The sequence below is a fragment of the Sinohyriopsis cumingii genome, chromosome 12, assembly GCF_028554795.1.
Source record: "Sinohyriopsis cumingii isolate HCF-2022 chromosome 12, ASM2855479v2, whole genome shotgun sequence".
NCBI classification, from domain to species: Eukaryota; Metazoa; Mollusca; class Bivalvia; order Unionida; family Unionidae; genus Sinohyriopsis; species Sinohyriopsis cumingii.
The window spans coordinates 16,761,181-16,783,888 of NC_142972.1; the positions used below are offsets into that span (position 1 = coordinate 16,761,181).

The following is a 22,708-nucleotide window of genomic DNA, read 5'->3' on the forward strand; positions in this document are numbered from 1 at the left end:
TGGTATTCATAGATGCAGTGAAGCACACTTCATCATGTCAAGCAAACACAGATGGTATTCATAGATGCATTTTAACACATTTCTTCATGTCAAGCAAACACAAATGGTATTCATAGATGCAGCGAAACACACTTCATCATGTCAAGCAAACACAGATGGTATTCATAGATGCAGTGAAACACATTTCATCATGTCAAGCAGACACAGATGGTATTCATAGATGCAGTGAAACACATTTCTTCATGTCAAGCAAACACAGATGGTATTCATAGATGCAGTGAAACACACTTCATCATGTCAAGCAAACATAGATGGTATTCACAGATGCAGTGAAACACATTTCATCATGTCAAGCAAACACAGATAGTATTCATAGATGCAGTGAAACACACTTCATGTCAAGCAAACACAGATGGTATTCATAGATGCAGTGAAACACACTTCATCATGTCAAGCAAACATAGATGGTATTCACAGATGCAGCTTAACACATTTAGTATCCATAAGAATGACATGCATTAATGGTTAATATGAAGTGACTTTACTTACTCAAAGAGGTTAAATACAGTCAAGCGTGTTATTCTCTAAATAGCCTTCAGTAGTTAGACCCAGGTCCTTGCTGTTAGTACTGTAAATTCATTCACATGAGATTCACTTTAATCATTTGCAGCCATCGAATTAATACCAGTGATGTAGCAGTGATTTATACTTTAGTGTTTGCACCATACAAAACATGACATTTGCCGTGAAGTTTTTAATGTTGAAGTCTGTAAGCATTGTGACAGTGAAATTGCCGCAGAAAATAATAATAATTTGATTGATTATATTTTAATTCTTCCATAATTCTCTTTCCTGAATACACAGCTACAAGGATATATTGATATCTTAGACATGATTGTCATACCGTATCAATATTGTTTTGTAATAGTGCCTTGGCAGTAACTAAAGAAATGACACAAATAAGTAGGGCATAATAAACTGGTATATTTCTCTCTGCAACCTTAGGTAATCTTGGGATGAGTTCAACTAAATTTATTTGGAAGTTTTGGTTAGTCCAATAGTGGTCACTGTTTATATGTATGATCTTGCTTGTATGAGGCCAAATCAAATTCTTTGAATAATTGACCATTATTATTATTACTATTATTGTCTGTATAAAAAATGTCATTTTTCTACAAACAGATATTAAGCACAGGGCAGGCCTTTAATAGGCCATCTACAGTACTCTTGTTTATAACCCTTTTATACATGCCCATCATATGGAATTATGTTATGATGTTGTCCATGCATGTGTAGGTCTTTTTTTTGCCAATTTTGTTTCTGCACAGAGTAGCTGATTATCTAAAACTGACCATGTTTAATCCATGACTTCTTGATAATCACATGGATAATACTCAGCATGGTTATGTGAGCAATTAGGCATGACATAGCCAGGGGCACCTCACTGCCAATCACTGCTTGTTCTATTTCTTGTTTTATCGACAGTAGAGTTGGGAAATTTTCCAAGCCAGGTATGTCAGGTTAGAAAATATAATTGGCAAGCAAGAGCATTCATGCTGCCTCTTCCCTGTCAGTAAATATAGCACATTTTAAGCTGGTTTACTGGCAGTCCACACATTGGCTTTCCCTTCCTTGTCAGTAAATACAGCACATTTTAAGCTGGTTTACTGGCAATCCAGATGGGATTCCCCTTCTCTCTCAGTAAATACAGCATATTTAAAGCTGATTTATAGCGGTAATCCACAGGTGGGCTTCAAAATATCACAAGATTGTAATGATATTTTAATTTTTTTCTGATTTACTGGTTGGTTTATCTTCCTTGTCAGTAAATATAACATATTTGAAGCTAGTTCATTGGCATTACACAGGTTGGCTTCAAAATGTCTTTAGGCTTAATGATGTTTTTATATGTGGGTTTGACAGGTACTGGTAGTGTGTATTTGAGGGGTATATAGCTTGTCTTAACAGACCAATCAGATTTGTAATTATTTATTTACACATGTGCTGTATTAAATCAAACAGAGGATTAAATACTGCATGGTTTTGAAATAACTGATGTGATGAGTGTGATTTAGGTTCAGATCTCAACATGCAGACACGTCATACCCCCTTTTTGCTAAGGCCTGAAGTTAAATGCAATAGCCGACAATTGCAGACTAACATGGTGGATAATTATATGCAAACTCTAATGCCAATTTGATTAAAGTAACTATTTAAATCATTAAGTTACTGGAAATGAATTTTTAAATATTTAAAAAATGAGTCCTTAAAGAGACTGCATTATTTCCAGAATGGTGTTATGGCACCACTTTACTAAAGTAGATCACTTTGACCTACACTTAACTCTGTTTTGTCTTCATTGTCAATTAATATCAATTACTTGATAATTTATTAATTTTAGTTTGTACACAACTTGATGATCTTGAGTTATTTTAGGTACATATTACCATTTTTGCGATGGCTTTGTCCGATAATGACCAATAAGGGAGAAATTGGTGGTGTGGTAAGCTGATGTAATGTCAAATTATAAGGCTTAGTTGTTAGCTAACACTTATATAGGAGTGTTGTATATATATGTTGAAACTGAGAGGCAGGCAGGGAATTATGCAAGAGGCTATTATTGACAACTGAATTCAAAGAGCCAACCAAAGTAAATAATCTGTTTGTAACATAACATGATCATGTAGAGTACCATGTGATCAGTGATTTATTTGGCTTTTTTAAGGTACAGACAATGGATTTGGAGTTCTGGGATCCAACTTTTTTTATGGATTTGTTTTGCCTGCCATCCCCCCACCCACCCCCAACAGCACCCAATGGTGTCTACATGGTGGGTTGTGCTCTTTATATATAGTCAGTGCCTTTGTTTCAGTACTTTCTCATGGGGCTGCCATGGACTAGGGTGCATTTTTCCCAACAGGATGCTTGTATGCTATACTAATAACATAAAGGCCATGCCTGTTCTATACAATTCTTTTACAGGAAAAAAAATAAGAATACTGTCTTCATGCTTGGATTAGCCTAGCTCTATTCCACTAATCTCAGGAATCAACCCAGAATACACTTTTATGTGGGGATCAGCCTAGCATAGAGTTATTTAAGATGGGATCAGCCCAGAATACACCATTTTGCTGGGATCAGCCCAGAATACACCATTATGCTGGGATCAGCCTAGCACATAGCCTACTTAAGCTGGAATCAGCCTAGCACAGTCTACTTAAGTTGTGGTCAGCCCAGAATACACTTTAAAGCTGGGATCAGCCTAGCACTGATTATACTTGTGCTGGGATCAGCCCAGAATATACTGTGATGCTGGGATCAGCCTGGCATATATTTACTTAAGGTGGGATCAGCCCAGAATACACTTGAATGCTGGGATCAGCCTAGCACAGATTTTACTTGAGCTGGGATTAGCCTAGCACTGATTCTACTTAAGCTGGGATCAGCCCAGAATACACTAATGCTGGGATATGCGTGGCACCAATTGGGAATCATCATAGTCTTGTGCATTCAGATTCTAGCCTGTGAGTAGCTGCCACAGGGAGAGCCAAGTATTTTATATGAGTATTAATGTTATTGTAGTTATGCATTTTTGAGCTTGTATAATATTGGTAATAATGAATAGTGGCTTGTTTTGAGAGAAAGTGATAGAGTGAGTGAATGAGAGAGAGAATGAATGCATATACTTGTGTATCCCTTGTTTTCTTACAGTGCATGTATTATATCTCTTATAAGTAAATCACTTTATAATAAATTTATTTTGCAGTCATTTGATTTAGCTATTTTTATCAAATAAATCTTTACAAAACTCAATACCACCAAAAAGATAACAAATTAATTTATTAAAAGTATTATAATATGTTCATCATTCAAATTACTGTTTGTTTTGGGGTTTTTATTGTGCAGTGTGGATCGTACAGAAACGGGACACATACTGGGCCTTGCTGAGAACAGGACACAGATTGGTCCAGAGAGAAGTCTTACTCCGGCTTACTGTGGTATTGTTCGTCTTCTGACACATCTCACCATGATGCTTGGAGCCAACATCAACTCACTGGTTAGTTTTTACCTCACATCAGGATAAATTAGTTTTTGTTATAAACCTGTATCCACTGTACACTAACCCTGCATCTGTCAACAACCTGTATCCACTGTACACTAACCCTGCATCTGTCAACAAAAAACTGCTATCTTCAGATTCTTCTCAGAAAGTACTAATTAAAAAACCAGTTCCAACCCAATTTGACAAACAGCATAAAGACATGAAGGCCCTTCCACTTTGTACAGATGATGCTGATCTGCCATTTTGTTTGAGGGAAAATGTCATCAGGCAAGCTATCTAGGGCTCACTTAAGTTTTGGTTGCTATTCATAGGCAAGAACTAGGCATCACTTTACAGATGGCATTTCAGTCACCATTGTTGCTTTTTGTAGGTATTAATATTATATTTTCATATAGTTCCATTGTTACCATAGGGTTTTCCAACACTGTAAGGCTATGTATTATATTATGTTGTCTGTCTGCCCATCTGCCTGCCTGTTACCAACTTGATTCCCATACAATAACCTTAGTTTTCTGCCATCTGTAGTTACCAAACTTTGCAGATGGCTTATACTTAGAGTAAAGAAGGACTTATTAAATTTGGGTTCAGTTGCTCAAAGGTCAAGTTTACCATGAATGACAGAAGGAACAAGGCTTCTCCAGGCTTACTCAACTTCTCCACCATCTCCAGTTACCAAATTTGTGGATAGTGTGAGGTAAGAAAGGACCCTTTTCATTTCATGGTCAAAAGGTCAAAGGTAAAGGTTACTAACCAAAAGAAAAGAAATGATTTTTTGCAGTATAACATTAGTTACACATGACATAGCTCAACCAAATTTTGTGCATGGTTTACACTTATGGTAAGTAAGACAGCTATTGATTTTGAGATTAAAGGTCAAGGTCACTGATTGAAAGAAGAAAATGCTTCCCACTTAATAACATTAATTTCCACATCCCAAATTTGGTCCAAACTTTTGGATGGCATGCACTTAGGGTAAGAAAGAAGTTTATTGATTTGAGGGTCAAAAAGATCAAAGTAAAGGTAACTGTGACTGAAAGAAGAAAAATATTTCAGTACACAATTTTTAGTTAACTACATAGAGTACTATTCAACATACAGCAGCATATAATGTTCCATTCACAATACACTAGTTCTGTTCACAGTTAACAAAATGCTATGTGTCCAGTCGTGAAACTTAACAAGGCTTGTAACCTGTTCTCTAAAGTATATCAGGATAGCTATTTTTTGTGTTATTGGTGGTGTGTATTTTTTCTAATCATATAGTGTTTTCAGTCTGCTCCATTGTTGTGACATCAGTTAAAATACACCAGATTGATGACTGTATTTCTTTAACCTCACACAAAATTTCAGTTGCTATTTACACTATTTTACACTATTAAAATCTACCTTGTAAAACTTTTAGTCAAACATTTTGTTTTTCTTTTCACTGTTGATTTTATGCCATGATAATCATCTGTTCCATATTAATTTCAGATGTCAAGACTTACCCATTCAGTACATGTATTAGCACACCTATTTTGAATGCAAGAACAGAATTGAAGATTTAATAATGTTTACCTCCTCAGTTATTGTCAGCATGTTATTGTTTTTTAATTTCCTGGTGTTTATTATGTTTTAGATAATATTGTAAGCACTTAGAGCTTCTAAATATTATGCACTGTACTAAGTCCACATTATTATTATTATTATTGTTATTTTACTATTATTATTATTATTATTATTATTATTATTCTTGTTGCTGTTGTTGTTGTTGTTATTATTTCATGTCACATAAATGTGCCCATTCAGTACATGCATTAGTACATGTGTATACCCCTTCATGTTACATAAATGTTTCCAGTTACCATATTTATCCAATGATAATCCCATGCTTGATGATGATGAGCCCACCTTCCATTTTGACAGAATATTTGTCAAATATTTTCTAAGGATATCATTGTGTGATAACATGTACATTGATTCCACCCTCCTTTTTTGACAAATTTATTAGTCATGTCCCATGGTTTAATCAAAGAGGAAAAACTATATCTTGTTTACGATTCCATTATGATTAATCAAATTACCTTGCTTTTTTCCAGGCTGTGAGTGAATTTATCAAACCAAACATAAATAATGGCATAGTTCCCCAGTTTCTATTGCAACACATTGGACATGACCTGGATGACCTTCACAGAGCACTTGGCAAAAGCTTGGATGATATCTTCATCATTTTACACAGTATTTTGTCTGGAATAATGGAAGGCCATAATGAGAGTAAGTCAGTTATTTATAGTTCCATATATCCTATAATTGAGTGTGTGTGTGTGTATGTATGTATATATATATATATATATATATATATATATATATATATATATATATATATATATATATATATATATAGTAAAACCTGTCTTGTGAGACCACCTATCTTGAGAGACCATATTCTCAATGCACAAATTTAATGATTATATAGTGTTAAGTGAAGCCATACCCTGTATAAAACAAAATGACCTTGGTGAAGTTATATTTTCAGTTTTTCATTAGACTTTTACTAAGTTATGATAACTGCTTGACCTAGAATTTTTAATTTCATTTGTATCGTTATTTTTATAGGACATGTACATCTGATTTGGTTACATTTCTGACCAGATGGAAGTAAACCTTTGTTTAGTGTCCATTTAAATTACCATTTGTGACCAAACATCTACACCATATGTTTATTGTTGTCAGGTCATGAGGTTACAGTTCATCATTAAAGTGTACACTGATGATTTCATTAAACATGTTCCTGAAAAGTTTATAGTTGTGCTCCAACAGTTAGATCCTTTTCTTCATGTGGGAATTCTTAAATTTGGATCTCTTTCCAAATATGGTTACCCTTAATAAAGAACATGTGATATGTTTTTGAGATTGATTCAACCCATAAAATTACATCATTGTAACACAATAGGTATGCATAGTGGAAATTTCTAAGGTAGTCATGCAGTTCTAGGAGTGTTTGTGCAGTTACTTCCCTTCTTTGAGACATGTGCATCAAGACATGTGCTCAAAAAAAGGATATTTTATGGCATGTTAAACCAGATAGATGGGAAATTATATTGCTATTTGAGTAATTTTTTAATTCTGTAGATAAATTAAGAGAAGGTTTACAAAAAATACATTTTTATGAAACAAGACATTTTATATTTCTTTTCAACTTGGCTGGTCAAAGTCCAAACGAGTTTATGATATGGTCTGTTGTCTATCCCTCTGCATCTGTTCATCTATTTTCAGAAGTTTATTATCACTACTCCCCTTTAATTAATTAAAGGATTGCCATGAAACTTTGCACATACATTCATCCCAATTTCTGTCTGGTCCTGAATGAAAATTGTGCTGCACAGATCTCCAATATGGCAGCCAAAGCAACATCTTAACAATCTTGTTATTGCTAGTCCTTCTTAATGGATGATCATATCAACATGGGGTTTTCAAACAAATACTTCTTATGACGTTTTGTTGGTCCTAAATGGAAATTGGTGCCAATTTGATGTCCAATATGAACACCACAGTATCCATATTGAAAATCTTGCTACTCATAAAGGAAGGTCATATGAGCATGAGGTTTTCACCAGAAAACTTCATGTGGTATCTAGTTGATCTAAAAAATTGTGCTACTCTGATATACATTATAGCCACCATGGCACCCTGTCCTGAAATTGTTCTTATTGCTTCTATTCCTAAAGGGAAAGTCACATTGACATTGGGTTTTTGACATAGAAAAACTAATTAAGATATCTAGTTGGTCCTAAATTAAATGATGCTGATCTGGCCTAAAATATGGCTGCTACAATGAACATTACAAATCTTGGCATTGACTTCTAAATGGATCCTCATCATGGTGTTTTCACCAAACATCTTTCATTGGTGTTTGATTTTTCCTAAATGAGAATAATGTCGATCTTGCATCTAATATGGCTGCAACAATTGCTGATTTGAAAATCTTATAATTCATAAACATCACAGATGATTTCAACACCCAGAGAACCTAAATAAAAGAAATAAGTCTTGAATTCCAGAAATTTCTTTCTGGACAGTTAATTGTGCCAGTTCCTTTGATGAATTTGTGTTTCCTTTATATTGAAAGAAAGCAAAAAATTGTCAGATATATCTTTTTTTCATTGCATTATTTGAAGAAAAAAAAATCCTTCCATTGTTTTGTCTATAAAATAAAACAAATTCCACCTATTTAGATGAGAGGCTTGTAGAAGATCTCTGTGGATTGATGACCAAAGGAGGCAGAAATGAGTGGGAAAAGAGGTTTTCTGAAAGATATGTGGCTCCAGCATTACAGGTATGGTGTGTGTGTGTGTGTGTGTGTGTCAGAGGTCACAGTACCAGATGAAATGGGAAATTCAGTTGACTGAAAATTGTAAATTCCATAGCCTTCTGTTAGGAAAGCAAAAATGAATTTGCCCTTTGATCTTTTCACTGTACATAGAGTAAGAGTACTTTGTGAATTTTGAGATTCTTTCTTGATCTAGTCAGGTTGTTCCAGTGTCGTTGTAGTCCAAGGCAAAATGTATTGCACACAGCAAATAACTGGCATTGACCTTAATTGTACTGATAAACAAACTCTTGCTTAGTGATGTGTTTTAATCGATTGATCATTAACCCATTCCTGATTAAATTATCACTGCCCAATTTTCACCAAGTTATCATTTGATGATGAAAAATATTCCCACCTGTGTTTTGAAACTTCACATTTCTGTTTTAAGAATAGAAAAGCACTTTCTAAATTTTTGTGTGTGAATATTTTAAGTGTCATGTTTGTGGTATTTTCTTTTCAAATCATTTGAAACTTTAAATGAACATGCTATGGGGTAATGGCAGTCATCACTGTTTAGAAAGTGTTTGTTCATTAAGTTTTGTAAAATTATTGGGCAAATAAATTGAGAAAAAAAATACATTTCATAGAAAGCAAATTCTAATGATTATGTGATAGAAGATTTAGCCTAAAAACAAAATTATTTTAGTCAGAAACATATGAGACAGTGCTTTGTTGAGAGAAATGATGTAAGGTCGATATTGTTTTTGTTTTTAAATACAAGAACATCAGTGAGTCAGATAATATCTAACAAATACATGGCATTACTATAAGTATGTAAACAGATAATAAAACAACACATTTCCAGTCCTATCAATGGATTATTTTGAAGCTATAATTTTTTTTTTTAAGATGGTTGCACCAACGTTATTGATGTCATGCATGGTACTGTATTTCATTTGGTCCGAAAGTATGGTCTAGTTCATTCGTACATTGATTTTAAAACTTAAGTTTGTCATCAATGTGGAATTATGGTAACATTTTATCAGTAACATGAAAATTAGGATGAACACTATGGTATGAAGACACTTGAGAATGTGCTCACATTATCAGTTACAAGGGTTGTTTAAAACTTTACAAATGTTCTTAAATATTGTTTTATGGGGATGTTTTAGAAAGTAACAAAAACCATCTTGTCTAAGTGGATGTTGATTAAGTTTTTGTACCAACTGGCAATACAAATTCTGTAATCTGAGTATTCCTATCAGTTAAAATTAATTACAATGTATAGTTTCCGCTGTTCTCTTCTATAGTCACATGGCCGAAATACACTGCATGGATCTCTCCATCCAGACATACTTTAAGTGTGTTTATAATAAGATAAGATAAGAAGATAAGAATTCTTTATTTCAGACTACAAAGTCCATACCTCTAAATTAAAATATAATTATAAATTAAAAACATTGTAAACATAAAAGAACATACTAGATAAGTCCATAGAAAAATTTTATCGATTGTCCATGCATATAATGTATATGCAACATTAAGACTGTTCTACTTTCAAATAAAGAATTGCTTAAAACCAATGTTAAATGCAAATATGCATATTGAGAAATAGATAGCTCAAATTAGAGAGCTAGAGAACCAAAGCACACCCACAAATACACACACTCACACACACACACACAAACACACACACTCCACACATGTTGTGTTTCTTGCTTTGCTCCCACTTCTCCCTGTTCAGCTGTCACTCTACCTAATCGTCCAGAAGGAGAAGTCACTTATCCTAAAATTAAGTTCTAACCTGACCTTTGTGAGTGTGTGCATGCAGCCACAAACCTAGACTTCTTTAGTTGCTCTAGTACATCCAGAGAGAGTATTTTTCTTCCACAGAAATCATGCTTTGTGTGATCCAGCATTATTTGAGTAAATATGCCAGGATTCACAATGCTTGTGCTTGTAACTTATTGGATTTTAAACCTAATGGAAGCTCTCAAATTAATGTAAACAAGAAGAATTACTGCTCACTGTCCATTTCTGATACCTAGATAAGTCCATCGAAAAATTCTATCGATCGTCCAATATTTTCATTGTCTAGTTTTAATATTTCTAAAACAAATTATTAAAGAAATAAATGGAGAAAGATACAAAGGTTCAAAATATACTAAATTATTGAGATTATCAAAGGATGTTGAACTCTATCACATCTCATGCTAGAAAACTGACTCGCCCATGCAAATAGGGCAACCGTTGAAATAAATACAAGTTCACAGTGTTTGGTACCCCCTGGCAACAGTCAGTATAGAAAATATAAACTGATGAATAAAGTGACTATGTTTCATTCATTTGTTATGTCCTTGATATCTGTTTTTCTAAAATTTTTGGGGTGTGTGCAGATACTATAATTCTGTTGATTTACTAACTGTCAGTATCACTATCTCCAAATACAATTGAAACAACTAACCTTATATTAATGGGGTATCATGTGTCATTTGTGGTTTGTACATACTTTAATTAAAATTATTAGGAAAGATTTTCTGAAACTATTCTAATTTAATGGATTTTGTATGTAGAAGTACATGTTGATAAAAGAACTATTAATCTTTTTCTTATTTTATTTCACAGAACATGGAAAATATATTGAAAGAATGCAACCAACAACTAGCACAGGACAAAAGACTAGGTAACTTTAAGTTCTGTTTTCTTTTTTTTCTTTCCTTTATATCCTACACTTTTTTTGAGGAAGGGGGAGACGGGGGCATGTGTCATCTTCCTAAAGGCAAACCTGACCTATGACCAAAGTGACAGATTTATTTAAAGGCTAGTTATCTTTTATTTTCTGAGAAACATTCAACAGAAAAATTAATATATTGAATCATTGGTAATGAATTATGGAAATATAGAATTTAAATTGGCCAGTTGGTCTCATTAAGTCATTTTTGTTTTAGATTCAGTTTCTTAATGTTGTCAGCAAATAAAATATTTTGTTACAACCTTGATTATATTTCATTCTGCACTGTTTATCATGTAAAGTTTAGAATACATGTAATAGAATTTACAAATACTAATCCATCTGATAAAATGGGAATAAATGTTTTCATATGTTGTTGAAATATTTGTCTCATACTATTTTATAAGGACAGAAGGTTTGTGTATTAATCAGGTGTGTGGTTGACAAGGAGAGTAGTTTTGTGTATTAGGCAGGTGCATGTTTGACAAGGAGAGTAGTTTTGTGTATTAAGCAGGTGCATGGTTGACAAGGAGAGCAGTTTTGTGTATTAAGCAGGTGCATGGTTGACAAGGAGAGCAGTTTTGTATATTAGGCAGGTGCATGGTTGACAAGGAGAGTAGTTTTTTGTATTAGGCAGGTGCATGGTTGACAAGGAGAGTAGTTTTGTGCATTAGGCAGGTGCATGGTTGACATGGAGAGTAGTTTTGTGTATTAGGCAGGTGCATGGTTGACAAGGAGAGTAGTTTTGTGTATTAAGCAGGTGCATGGTTGACAAGGAGAGCAGTTTTGTGTATTAAGCAGGTGCATGGTTGACAAGGAGAGCAGTTTTGTATATTAGGCAGGTGCATGGTTGACAAGGAGAGTAGTTTTTTGTATTAGGCAGGTGCATGGTTGACAAGGAGAGTAGTTTTGTGTATTAAGCAGGTGCATGGTTGACAAGGAGAGTAGTTTTGTGCATTAGCCAGGTGCATGGTTGACAAGGAGGGTAGTTTTGTGTATTAGGCAGGTGCATGGTTGACAAGGAGAGTAGTTTTGTGTATTAGGCAGGTGCATGGTTGACAAGGAGAGTAGTTCTGTGCATTAGGCAGGTGCATGGTTGACAAGGAGAGTAGATTTGTGTATTAGGCAGGTGCATGGTTGACAAGGAGAGTAGTTTTGTGTATTAGGCAGGTGCATGGTTGACAAGGAGAGTAGTTTTGTGCATTAGGCAGGTGCGCGGTTAACAAGGAGAGTAGTTTTGTGTATTAGGCAGGTGCATGGTTCACAAGGAGAGTAGTTTTGTATATTAAGCCGGTGCATGGTATACAAAGAGAGTAGTTTTGTGTATTAATCCTGTCATTATTTTGCAAGGAGAGTAGGTTTGCATATTAAGTAGGTACATAGTTTTGTGTATTAAGCAGGTGCATGTTTTACAAGGAGAGTAGTTTTGTGTATTAAGCAGTAGGGCTGTAGCAGTTGGTTAGTTCTTTAACCAGTTACCAGCAATGCATTATTTGAACTATAACCAGTTACAGTTAAAAACACATCTTGTACAGATTGTGAACTGGCAAGAATTGCATCATAATCAAAGGTTCCAGTTTCTAAAATCTAATGACACTTGATATGTTACACTAGAGTTCAATGTGCATGTTCCAACTTTAATTATTTTGTCACTTTCCATGCTGTTTCATACAGTAATCAGTACCAATCAGGTGGATGGTCAGGATCCGTTAAACACAAAGTGTAAATTTGTATATCCCACAAGATGCCTGTCAAGGGAAAAAACAGGATTCATGTGGTTGCAAAAGTCCATATATGTGTATGTGTTTGCATAAAGTATGAGTGAAGATGGTATTAATATTATTCTGTATTATATCTTAGAATAACAGAATTCGTTTACAGCATTTGGCTTAAACTAGGGCCAAGGTATTGCGATTATAAAGCTTGTTTTATTTAAAGTAATAGCGGGGGGATGTCTGTTAACTAGTTACCAAGTTATTTATCTGTTCACCACTAATACTCGAACCATCAGTGGTTATCTTGGTATATTAAACAGCTGCATATCATACTTACTTTTGATGTGTGATGTCTTGGATTTTTATTGTAGCTTTAACAAATTTTCAGTCATATCGCTACAATGTGTGCAAAGTGGCAGTTTATAGTGATGTCTAGCACTGGGGCATCATGCCACAGACATGTAGCATGATGTCTCACCCAGACACATTATCCTGACACCAAGCCGACCAGTCCTAACACTAACCTCTTAATGCTGAACACCCAGCGAGGCAGCTGTTAGTACCATTTTTGTAAGTCTTTGGTATGATGTGGTTGAACCCACGACCTGCCGCATCCAAGGTGGACACTCTTACCACTAGACCACCGGAGCGGTAACTTACTTTTGAAAAACACACACTCCAATATAATTAATGGAAGTAACTCAACACTGTGAGTATGTTTTCCTTTTTTCCTGGAAGTAAAAGGCTTTAGCTGTAATTTGAACTTTGATCTTGTGTCATGAAAATAAAAGCAGAAATGAGGAAATGGATATGTTTAATATTATTTTTCCTGCTATAATTTATAAATGTATAAAATCTTAAGCATAGCAGTGAGTTAATTTAGGTTTAGTATTACAATGCAGATGTCTGTTGTTGATTTCTATTAATGAGGCACCTTCACAAATCAAAAGAATGGTCTAGGAAGGTTCACAATGGGCTCTGATTGTAAACGGTACTTCAGTGAAGCCATGTTGTAATATGATGCACTCTCATACCACCCCACCCCCTTTCATTTATCGATCACTCAGGGAAATCGTAATTAAAGATTTGGATTTTCCTGGGAAATTTGGAATTATAACATGTATAAACAAGAAGAAAAGGTTGCAAAGTAGAACACCAGATCCAACATTTGCTGCTTATTTACAAATTACTGGAAAACATGTACATTATTCTTTTCTCAACTATTTGAACACGTATAATCTTATTCATGATAGTCAGTCTGGCTTTCAAGACAGACTCACTCCTGTGAAACTGCAGTTATATTTTATTATATTGATAAATGGCTGAAAGCATTAAATAAAAGAGAAATGGTAGGCACTATTATGGTTGATTTTCATAAAGCTTTTGATCTTGTGGACCATGATATTTTGCTTGAAAAACTAAATATCTATCAATGCAGTGAAAACTCCCTAAATTGGTTTACTTCTTACTTAACCGATAGTGCAAAAAGTATCTTTAAATAATCAACTTTCTCAAAGTAAATATTAATTGTGGAGTACCACAGGGTTCAATCCTCAGACCTCTGTTATTCATTCTTTTTATCAACGACTTACCTCTTAAGATAGGAACTTCAGTTTCTTCCACTGACCTCTATACTGATGATACTACACTGTCTGAGATGGGTAAAATGAAAACGGTACATGAAAATAATTTTCAAGATGGTTGAAGCAGACTTTAAGTATTAGTTTCAATCCATAAAAAATGAGCAAGGCTAGATAGCGACAAACTCCAGGTTCTATTTGACAATGTGAGCCTTAATATGACCTATCATGATAAAATTCTTGGTGTATTGATAGATAACAATCTTACTTGGTCTACTCTCATTAAACACATTTCAGAAAAGGTTAATTCTTATCCTTGGCTACTGAGGAAAATTAAAACATATTCCTCTTCAATATAGGGTCATCTTTTATAAAAGTTATATTCAGCCATATCAGGACTACTGTAATGTAATTTGGGGTAATACCTCTAATTCAAACATAACAACACTTTTAAGATTCCAGAAGAGGGCTTGCCATTTAATTCTAGATCAGTGTATTCACAATTTCCAGGATAAAAAGAATGCTATAAAGATTTAAACAATACATGAAAGAATTTCTTAGAAAAGCCAAATTGATATATAAAGTATCCAGAAAAGCCATTCCTGTCTATCTAAGCAATATCTTTCACCAAAGAGATGCTAAAGGTACTCCAAATTTAAGGTCCATAAGAAGTAAATATTGCATTATACCAAGGCCAAAGAAGGAATTGTTTAAAAAGGTTTTCAATATACTGCTCCACTGACAACATTTCCAGTGACATAAGGCAAGTTCCTAGCATAATCAGGGTCTCAAATGGATGAAATCTTTAGACAATTGAACAGTTCTATTAATGTAAATACTGCGTCCTTTTCTGTAATTTTGCATCATTTTCAGAGTTGAATTTTTCAATGCAGGATGATTGTTTATATTTTATATATGTTTATGTGTTCACTGATGCCTATGCATATGTTCCAGGCTTGATATTTTGATTTAGTGTCAAGCCCAATTTTCCATATGTTGTATATACTGTACATATTATGCATAACAGATAGAAGGCCTCAAGGTAGAATGTTTCTGTAACTGAGTTACCTTCTCTAAATAAAGTCTTTATTTTTATTATTATTATTGTTATTATTTATGTTGTTGTGTTGAGCTAAAATGGAGTTTATTTGATTCTGTGCCATGTAGGTAACTTAAACAATATCGTGTCTGACACAGGTAGAAACTCCAGACATTGATTAGATTTTGATTGCATGTAAATAAAGCAAATTTAAAAAGTTGTATTTGTGAAAGGCAGGACCGTTCCTTTTTGCTGCAAGCTTTCAGTAGCAGTCATCATTTCAGTCCAATCTCAGTTTGGAAACGTGTCAAACATAATTTTTTTTAGTCTTAATTTGAACAATAGCATAATTCCAGTGCAAGAAATGACAGGTTCAGATCCACTCCTATGCCATTTGTATGAGATGTCCTAACACAAGTCAAACATCATTTTATCCAGTCTTAATTTGTATGTTGTCATGATTCCAATGTAATAAATTACAGGTTCATATCTACTCCTATGCCTTCTGTTTGAGATAGACCAACACAAGTCAAACATCATTTTATCCCATCGTAATTTGTATGTTATCATGATTCCAATAAATAAATTACAGGTTCAGATCCACTCCTATGCCTTCTGTATGAGATAGCCCAACACAAGTCAAACATCATTCTATCCAGTCTTAATTTGTATGTTATCATGGTTCCAATGATATCCCAACACAAGTCAAACATCATTTTATCCAGTCTTAATTTGTATATTATCATGATTCCAATACAATAAATTACAGGTTCGGATCCCCTCCTATGCCTTCTGTATGAGATTGCCCAACCACAGGAAAACATTCCTCTTGAAATACTGCAGGAAATTCCCTCCATGTGGCGATTCAGATCGCATATCACCATGGACCACCTACATCATGAGTTTGAGGTTCAAATGATGTCCAAAAAGAAATATCAGGGACAACACAAGGTTCTACAGCTCTTCCTAAAAGAGGTAATTAATTTGGTTTGGTAATTTTAGGGCAATTTTCTTTAAAAAATAAATGAAACAGTAAAACTTTATTTGTAATATGTTGCCCACCGAGCTGTTCCCTGAAGTTTTACCATTGTCTTGATGAAAAATTTAGCAGATATATAGAAATCGTGATGTGAGGAATTGGTTTTATTTTACCTGCAATGTCTTTATCTGCATTATACATAGCATGCCTGGGTTCTGTTCATTTATTAAACTCCTCAGCTCTGTCACTGAAGTGTTTGAGAATGCTTTTAAAACTAAAGTCAAGTATCTGTATGATTTAAGCCATCAGATGTCAAGCCCATGAATTTGACATTGCAAAGATTTGTTGACAACTTAAATAAGCGAATAGCGGACACAATTTGCCCCCAGTCCCATGGGCATAAAATTTGTTAAGGGACTGTGCAAGCACTACTGTCTAACCTTAACATCAATTTAGGCTTCAGGCTGGGTCTCTTTGCAACTCGAAACTATTCAAAAATTGTTTTTCATATTACCAACATATGCAAGGGTTATAAAGAACAACTTTAAATATTCTGTAAGTACTTTTTTTTTACTGCAATCCAGATACAGCTCCACATTTAAGTCCAGCATACCCATTTAAAGGCTTAAGACCATCCCTTGTCAAAACAGATTTGATCCCCTTGCTGATGGATGTTCTGAATGTGGAAACTTACCAGTTACTTGTACATATTCAAGTATGACTGATAGTTCAGATTTCTACAATGATTTTAAAAAGTAGAGAATGCAGTTGTAGAAAAATTAATTTTGTATACAGTAATGACAGTTGTAACGAGGATCATTATGAACATAGTTTTAATACTTTTAATGTCTCCTTGAGTGCCTCTAATAGCATCAATGTGAATTTAGGAGTTTCTATTAAGTGTTTGCACATAGGTCATTTAAATATTTAGGATTTTCGTGGAAAGATCAATCAAGAGAGGTTAATGCTGACCTCTCCAAATAATATTCATTTATTTGGACTCTCAGAAACAATGTTAACAGAAAATCAGGGTGAACATTTCTTGTATATCAATACATGTATGTTAGAACTGGTACTATTTCTAAATAAAAGTGAATTGGATGAATTTTATTGCTTTGTTAGGTATGGAGCAACTAGTAAATGAACCCACCAGAGTAACATCTACCTCTAAAATGCTTATAGGTCATATTTATACCAATACAAAAGAGAATTGTTTTGGACAATGTGCATGAGCCTTAATACGACCTCTCACGATAAAATTCTTGGTGTATTCGTAGATAACAACCTTACATTAAACACGTTTCAGAAAAGCTTCATTCTTATCTTTGACTACTGAGGAAAATCAAAACATACGTTCCTCTTCAGTATAGGGTCATCGTTTATAAAAGTTATATTCAGCCATATCTGGACTGTTGTAATTTGGCATAATACCTCTAATTCAAACATAACAACACTTTCAAGACTTCAAAAGATGACTTGCCATTTAATTCTAGATCAATGTATAGACATTTTCCAGGATGCAATGAATAATATAAAGGTTTAACATTAAATGAAAGAATATTTCTTAGAAAGGCCAAATTGATGTATAAAGTATCCAGAAAAGCCATTCCTGTCTATATCTAAGCAATATCTTTAACCAAATAGATGCTGATGGTACTCCAAATTTAAGGTCCATAAGAAGTAAAACTTACATTATACCAAGGCTAAAGAAGGAATAGTGTAAAAAAAAGTTTTCAGTATACTGGTCTACTGGTATGGAACATTCCCAGTGACATAAGACAGTCTCCTAGCATTTCTTCTTTTCACAATCAATGTCTTAAATGGATGAAATCTTTAGATAATTGAACAGTTCTAGTATAAAAAATACCGCCTGCTTTTTTGTAATTTTGCATCATTTTCACAGTTTAATTTTTCAATGAAGGATGATATGTTATATTTTATATATGTTTATGTGTTCATAGATGCCTTTGCATGAGTTCCAGGCATGATACTTTGAATTTTAAAATTAATTATTTAGTGTCAAGCCAGATTCTTCACATCATGTTAAATATATTGTACATAACAGATAGAAGGCCTCAAAGTAGATTAGTTCTGTAACTAATTGAGTTACCTTCTCTAAATAAAGTCTTATTATTGTTATTATTATTATTATTTTCCATGGTAATAATTTGTTTTTGCTGCATATTATAGGAACACCATCTGCGGGCAATTCGCTACCTTCCCAGCATCTTGAAGTTGCAGAGAATCCTGTTCCAGAAATATCAAATAAAGCTGGATCGTGCTGAAGCCTCCACCATTACAGTGGAGATACTCAGAAAGGAGTCTGAGGGAGGTTTGTACCATGAAGTGAAAATATAATACATGTTATTGAGTAGAATTGCAAAGGTCCAAGTCGGCATGTTACATACAAGGCCATGATATTTTTTTGTTGTAATTCACCTATCATTGGACATCTTGTGTATAAAATTGGACAGGAAAAGGCTGTAACTTGTACTTTTTTTATTTAATTCCTCATTGGGATTTGTCTGTCATATTTATGGGGGAAAGGGGAGGCATTTACTTAAGCAGATTATGGTATGCACTTTTAAGGAAGTAATATCTTATTAACATATTTATCTATGAAAGCATATTTATTTAGCACAGATTTAGCGGGGTTTTTTAATGCAGAAATATGAATCATTTATTAATTCACTGAAAGACAAAAAGAAATATATGGCCTTACTTAGTGAAAGAGAATCATCACTTCAATCAAGCTATTATGGGCTGCTAAAGTTTATATGGATTTAATTGTTGAAAAATGCTTTGCCCTTCTGTTTTGAGCTCACCTGGCCATAGGGTCAAGTGAGCTTATGGTATATGGTTTTGTTTTATTTTGTTGCTTGGGGTTAACACTTTTTCAGCACAAGATAGGCTATACATGGCTGCAGTATAAAAGGTGGAGGAAGAATCCGGGAAAACCCCAGTAATTACAACTGACCGATTGAAAGCTACTGAAAGGCTTCTCATGTACTCACATTGGCTGAGCCCAAGACTCAAACCCACATGGACAGAGTTGAGATAATAGTGATTGGTAAAGGCAAGCACTGTAGACCACTCGGCCATCTGAGGCCCCTTTTATGACGATATTATCTCATCATTTATTGTTTTTGGTCAGCAGTGTTATTTAAGACTTCTCAGACACTACTGGAACATTAAAATAAAAAAATGGTAGGAGTGGAAAACTTTTTTTTGTTGACTTCTTCAGATTGAGGAAGCCATTTTCGATCAAACTTGATAGGAATGTTTCATAGGATATAAATTATTAAAATTCTTTTCAGGGCAGATTCCTTAATAATGGTGTGGTATCCATGGTAACCATATAGAAAATTAATTTTAAATCCTTTCTCCATAATGGCCAAGTCAGTTTCTGTCAAACATGGTTTGAATGTTTGTTAGAACATAGTCAAAATTATATCTTGGGTGGCTTCCATAGCAACCACGTGCAAAACCAAGGTTTCACTTCAGATCTGATGAATGGTTGAGTGCTGTATCAAACTGTTGTCCAGGGTTGATCCCATTTCAGCAGTGTGGCTTCCTTAGCAACTAGGTGGAAAAAAATATTTTCAACTTCTTCAGCAGGACAGGTGACCAAGTTTCAGTCCAACTTAAAATGTTTCATAGAATATGCATTGTTATAATTGTATCCAGGCTGACTCCCAATCATTTGTGTACCTTCCAAAGCAACCATATGGAAAATGTGTATTCATTGTTTTCCAGAAAGTTCCGATGTGAAAAGTATAATCATAAAAGATGCTCACTACCATATTACATACCCAATGCACATCCAGACAAATAAACACATGCACACATACAAAGGTACACATATCACATTAACCTATCAATCTTCCTAAACAGTCTGTTATTGTCAACTTATTTCAATAATTTTAATAGGTATCGTCATATTTTTCAGATTTTGATGTTTTTATATCAACGTTCAAGTAGTACATATTTTCACTTTAAAAACAGAAAAACACAAACACAGCAGATCATGTAGTCCGACATTATTAGAAAAGCTTTTGTAAAAAGGAACATATAGCCACCATCTTTTTCAGCTTATAGAAAGCACTGGACACCACTTGGAAGTGTGGTTTAATGAATGACCTATTCAGCCTAGGTCTATTAGACCACCTACCTAACAATAGTTCCAGTTATTTGAAAGAAATTTAAAAATTAAGACAGATGTCATAATTTTGTTCTCAGGATATGGGTTATTATGATTGTCAGTCTTCAAGATGTTCAGCATCAAAATTAACACGTTGTAGCAAGGTTTCACTGTATTGTCTGCCTTTTGAGAACTCTTGAAGACCTCTACCATCATGTTGTCACATGGTTTCACTCTGTTTACTGCCTTGTGAGAGTTCACAATGACCCAGACCATTTTATTATAGTGAGGTTTCACTGTATTTACTGCCTTATGAGAAATCATGATGACCCCAACCATTGCATTAGAGTGAAGTTTAACTGTATTGAATACCTTCTGAGAAGTCATGACAACCCCAACCATTTTGTTATAGCAGGTTTTCACTGTATTAACTTCCTCTTGAGAACTCATACAAACCCTGACTATTGTGTTATAGCAGGGTTACTGGTACACTGTATTAAGTGCCTGATGAAAACTCACGGAACCCCAGAGATAGTGTTATAACAGGGTTTCACTGTTTTGACTGACTTATGTAACTCATGAGAAAAATACTTGTGAAATATTTTGATTCCTTTGTAAATTTTAACCTTTCCTTTTTTCAGATGAATTACCAAGATTGTTGGATGAGTATGCAGAGGTTTGGGACCTTATCAGGGAAAATTTGGGTAAGATGGAAATGGGTATTTTGTATCTAATTTTCAACATAACAGTATCCTTGCAGTATGGAAATTTCAAGTTTATGTTCTTTGGATTTTTTAAAATTTTATTTCACATCAGTTTCCTGTTGTTCCCACTGAATGAAGGTGGTGGGGAATATACAAATGGATTTCATTCCTGCATCTGTCCATAGACCCATCTGCTTTAGACCCATCTGTCCCCCATTTGTCCATAGACCCATCTGTCCATATACCATATGTCTTAGACCCATCTGTCCATCATACTCTTGTTTCAAGAGCATAATACCAAAGCTGTTAAAATTAGTCAAACCTGCCCTATTGGTCACCTTTATAATTATAGTGGTCATTTGGTCTTAATGACCATTCCCACTTCCCCATGTGAAATTTCCTCTTTAAAAGTCATGTACTAAGCAGTCACTTGCTTTCCAGTTATTGACCAGGTGTTTCCTAACTTACATTGACTTTTTACTGCCTAAGTAGTCATTTGAGTGTATAAAAGAAGGACATAGTTTAGTGAAGACATGTCATGTGAACTATTTTATCAACATGTCTTATCTTGCTTATATTCACCATGTTCAAGTCTTTCTGTCAGTGTATCTATACAGTGGATAATTTCACAATTTTAAATTGAAGAATTTGAATAAAAACACAATAGAAATTCATTGTAGGGGGTAGATATCCCCCTTAAATCATCATTATTGTAGCTTTACCCCACCCACTAAGCATTTGCTTTAGTTTTCAAGTTTGACCAACTGAACAAAGTCTATCGGTTATCAATGTTCACAGCATAATAATAGTTTGGTGATTTTTTAAAATGCAAAAATTCCAATTCAGTTTTCAAATTAATCTTTCAGACACTGTTAATTTCTGTTGCATACGTGTATTATAATTATTGTCTGCAATAGAAGAAAAGCAAGGTAATGTATTACAATAGCGTGAAGAAGTCTGCATAAGTTTGTATGTGCAAAATGGTCTGAAAAAAAAGGAACACAGAACAACAATGTATATACCAGATCTTCATTGAATATCTATCCATATCCACATAAAGATAACATTTGAATGCAATCTGTTTGTCATGGGTTGCATCCTGTGTTGGTGGAGGAGTCGATTATAGTAATTGCTTAGAGATGTTAGGTTGCAACCGCTTCAGTGCAGCATACTATTTTAGCCTTTATTCTAGAGAGGAGTTCACATAGACCTGGTCCGATTAATCAGCTGGTTATGTGAACCCATATGATCAATGCCTCTAAATTCTGCTTTACCTTCAGACTGACCCTATTCACACAGATTATCAGAACTTTTGATTCTTCGTTTATAGCTATTTCTCAGTCATGCAGACATGGTCTTGAAAGGCAGAGGCTCATGGCAACCTGGCAAGATTGAGATAACTTTGTGGCTGTCTTTGCTTGAGCACGCCACCTATGTTTGTCTTTGTCTCAATGGACTTGGACTT

The 22,708-nt window shown here is 34.3% G+C and overlaps 1 protein-coding gene across 2 annotated transcripts in view; it reads left to right on the forward strand.

Moving 5' to 3' along the window:
• The window catches only part of LOC149786032 (E3 ubiquitin-protein ligase rnf213-alpha-like), a 354,737-nt gene that overhangs the window by 308,033 nt on the left and 23,996 nt on the right, over window positions 1-22,708 (forward strand). For both annotated transcript variants that reach the window (XM_089976319.1, XM_089976318.1), the window contains exons 79-85: window positions 3,907-4,057; window positions 6,142-6,316; window positions 8,278-8,378; window positions 10,980-11,037; window positions 16,189-16,394; window positions 18,589-18,730; window positions 21,181-21,243. In XM_089976319.1, coding sequence (XP_089832445.1) covers window positions 3,907-4,057; window positions 6,142-6,316; window positions 8,278-8,378; window positions 10,980-11,037; window positions 16,189-16,394; window positions 18,589-18,730; window positions 21,181-21,243 — 896 coding nt within the window. The remainder of the gene's footprint in view (window positions 1-3,906; window positions 4,058-6,141; window positions 6,317-8,277; window positions 8,379-10,979; window positions 11,038-16,188; window positions 16,395-18,588; window positions 18,731-21,180; window positions 21,244-22,708) is intronic.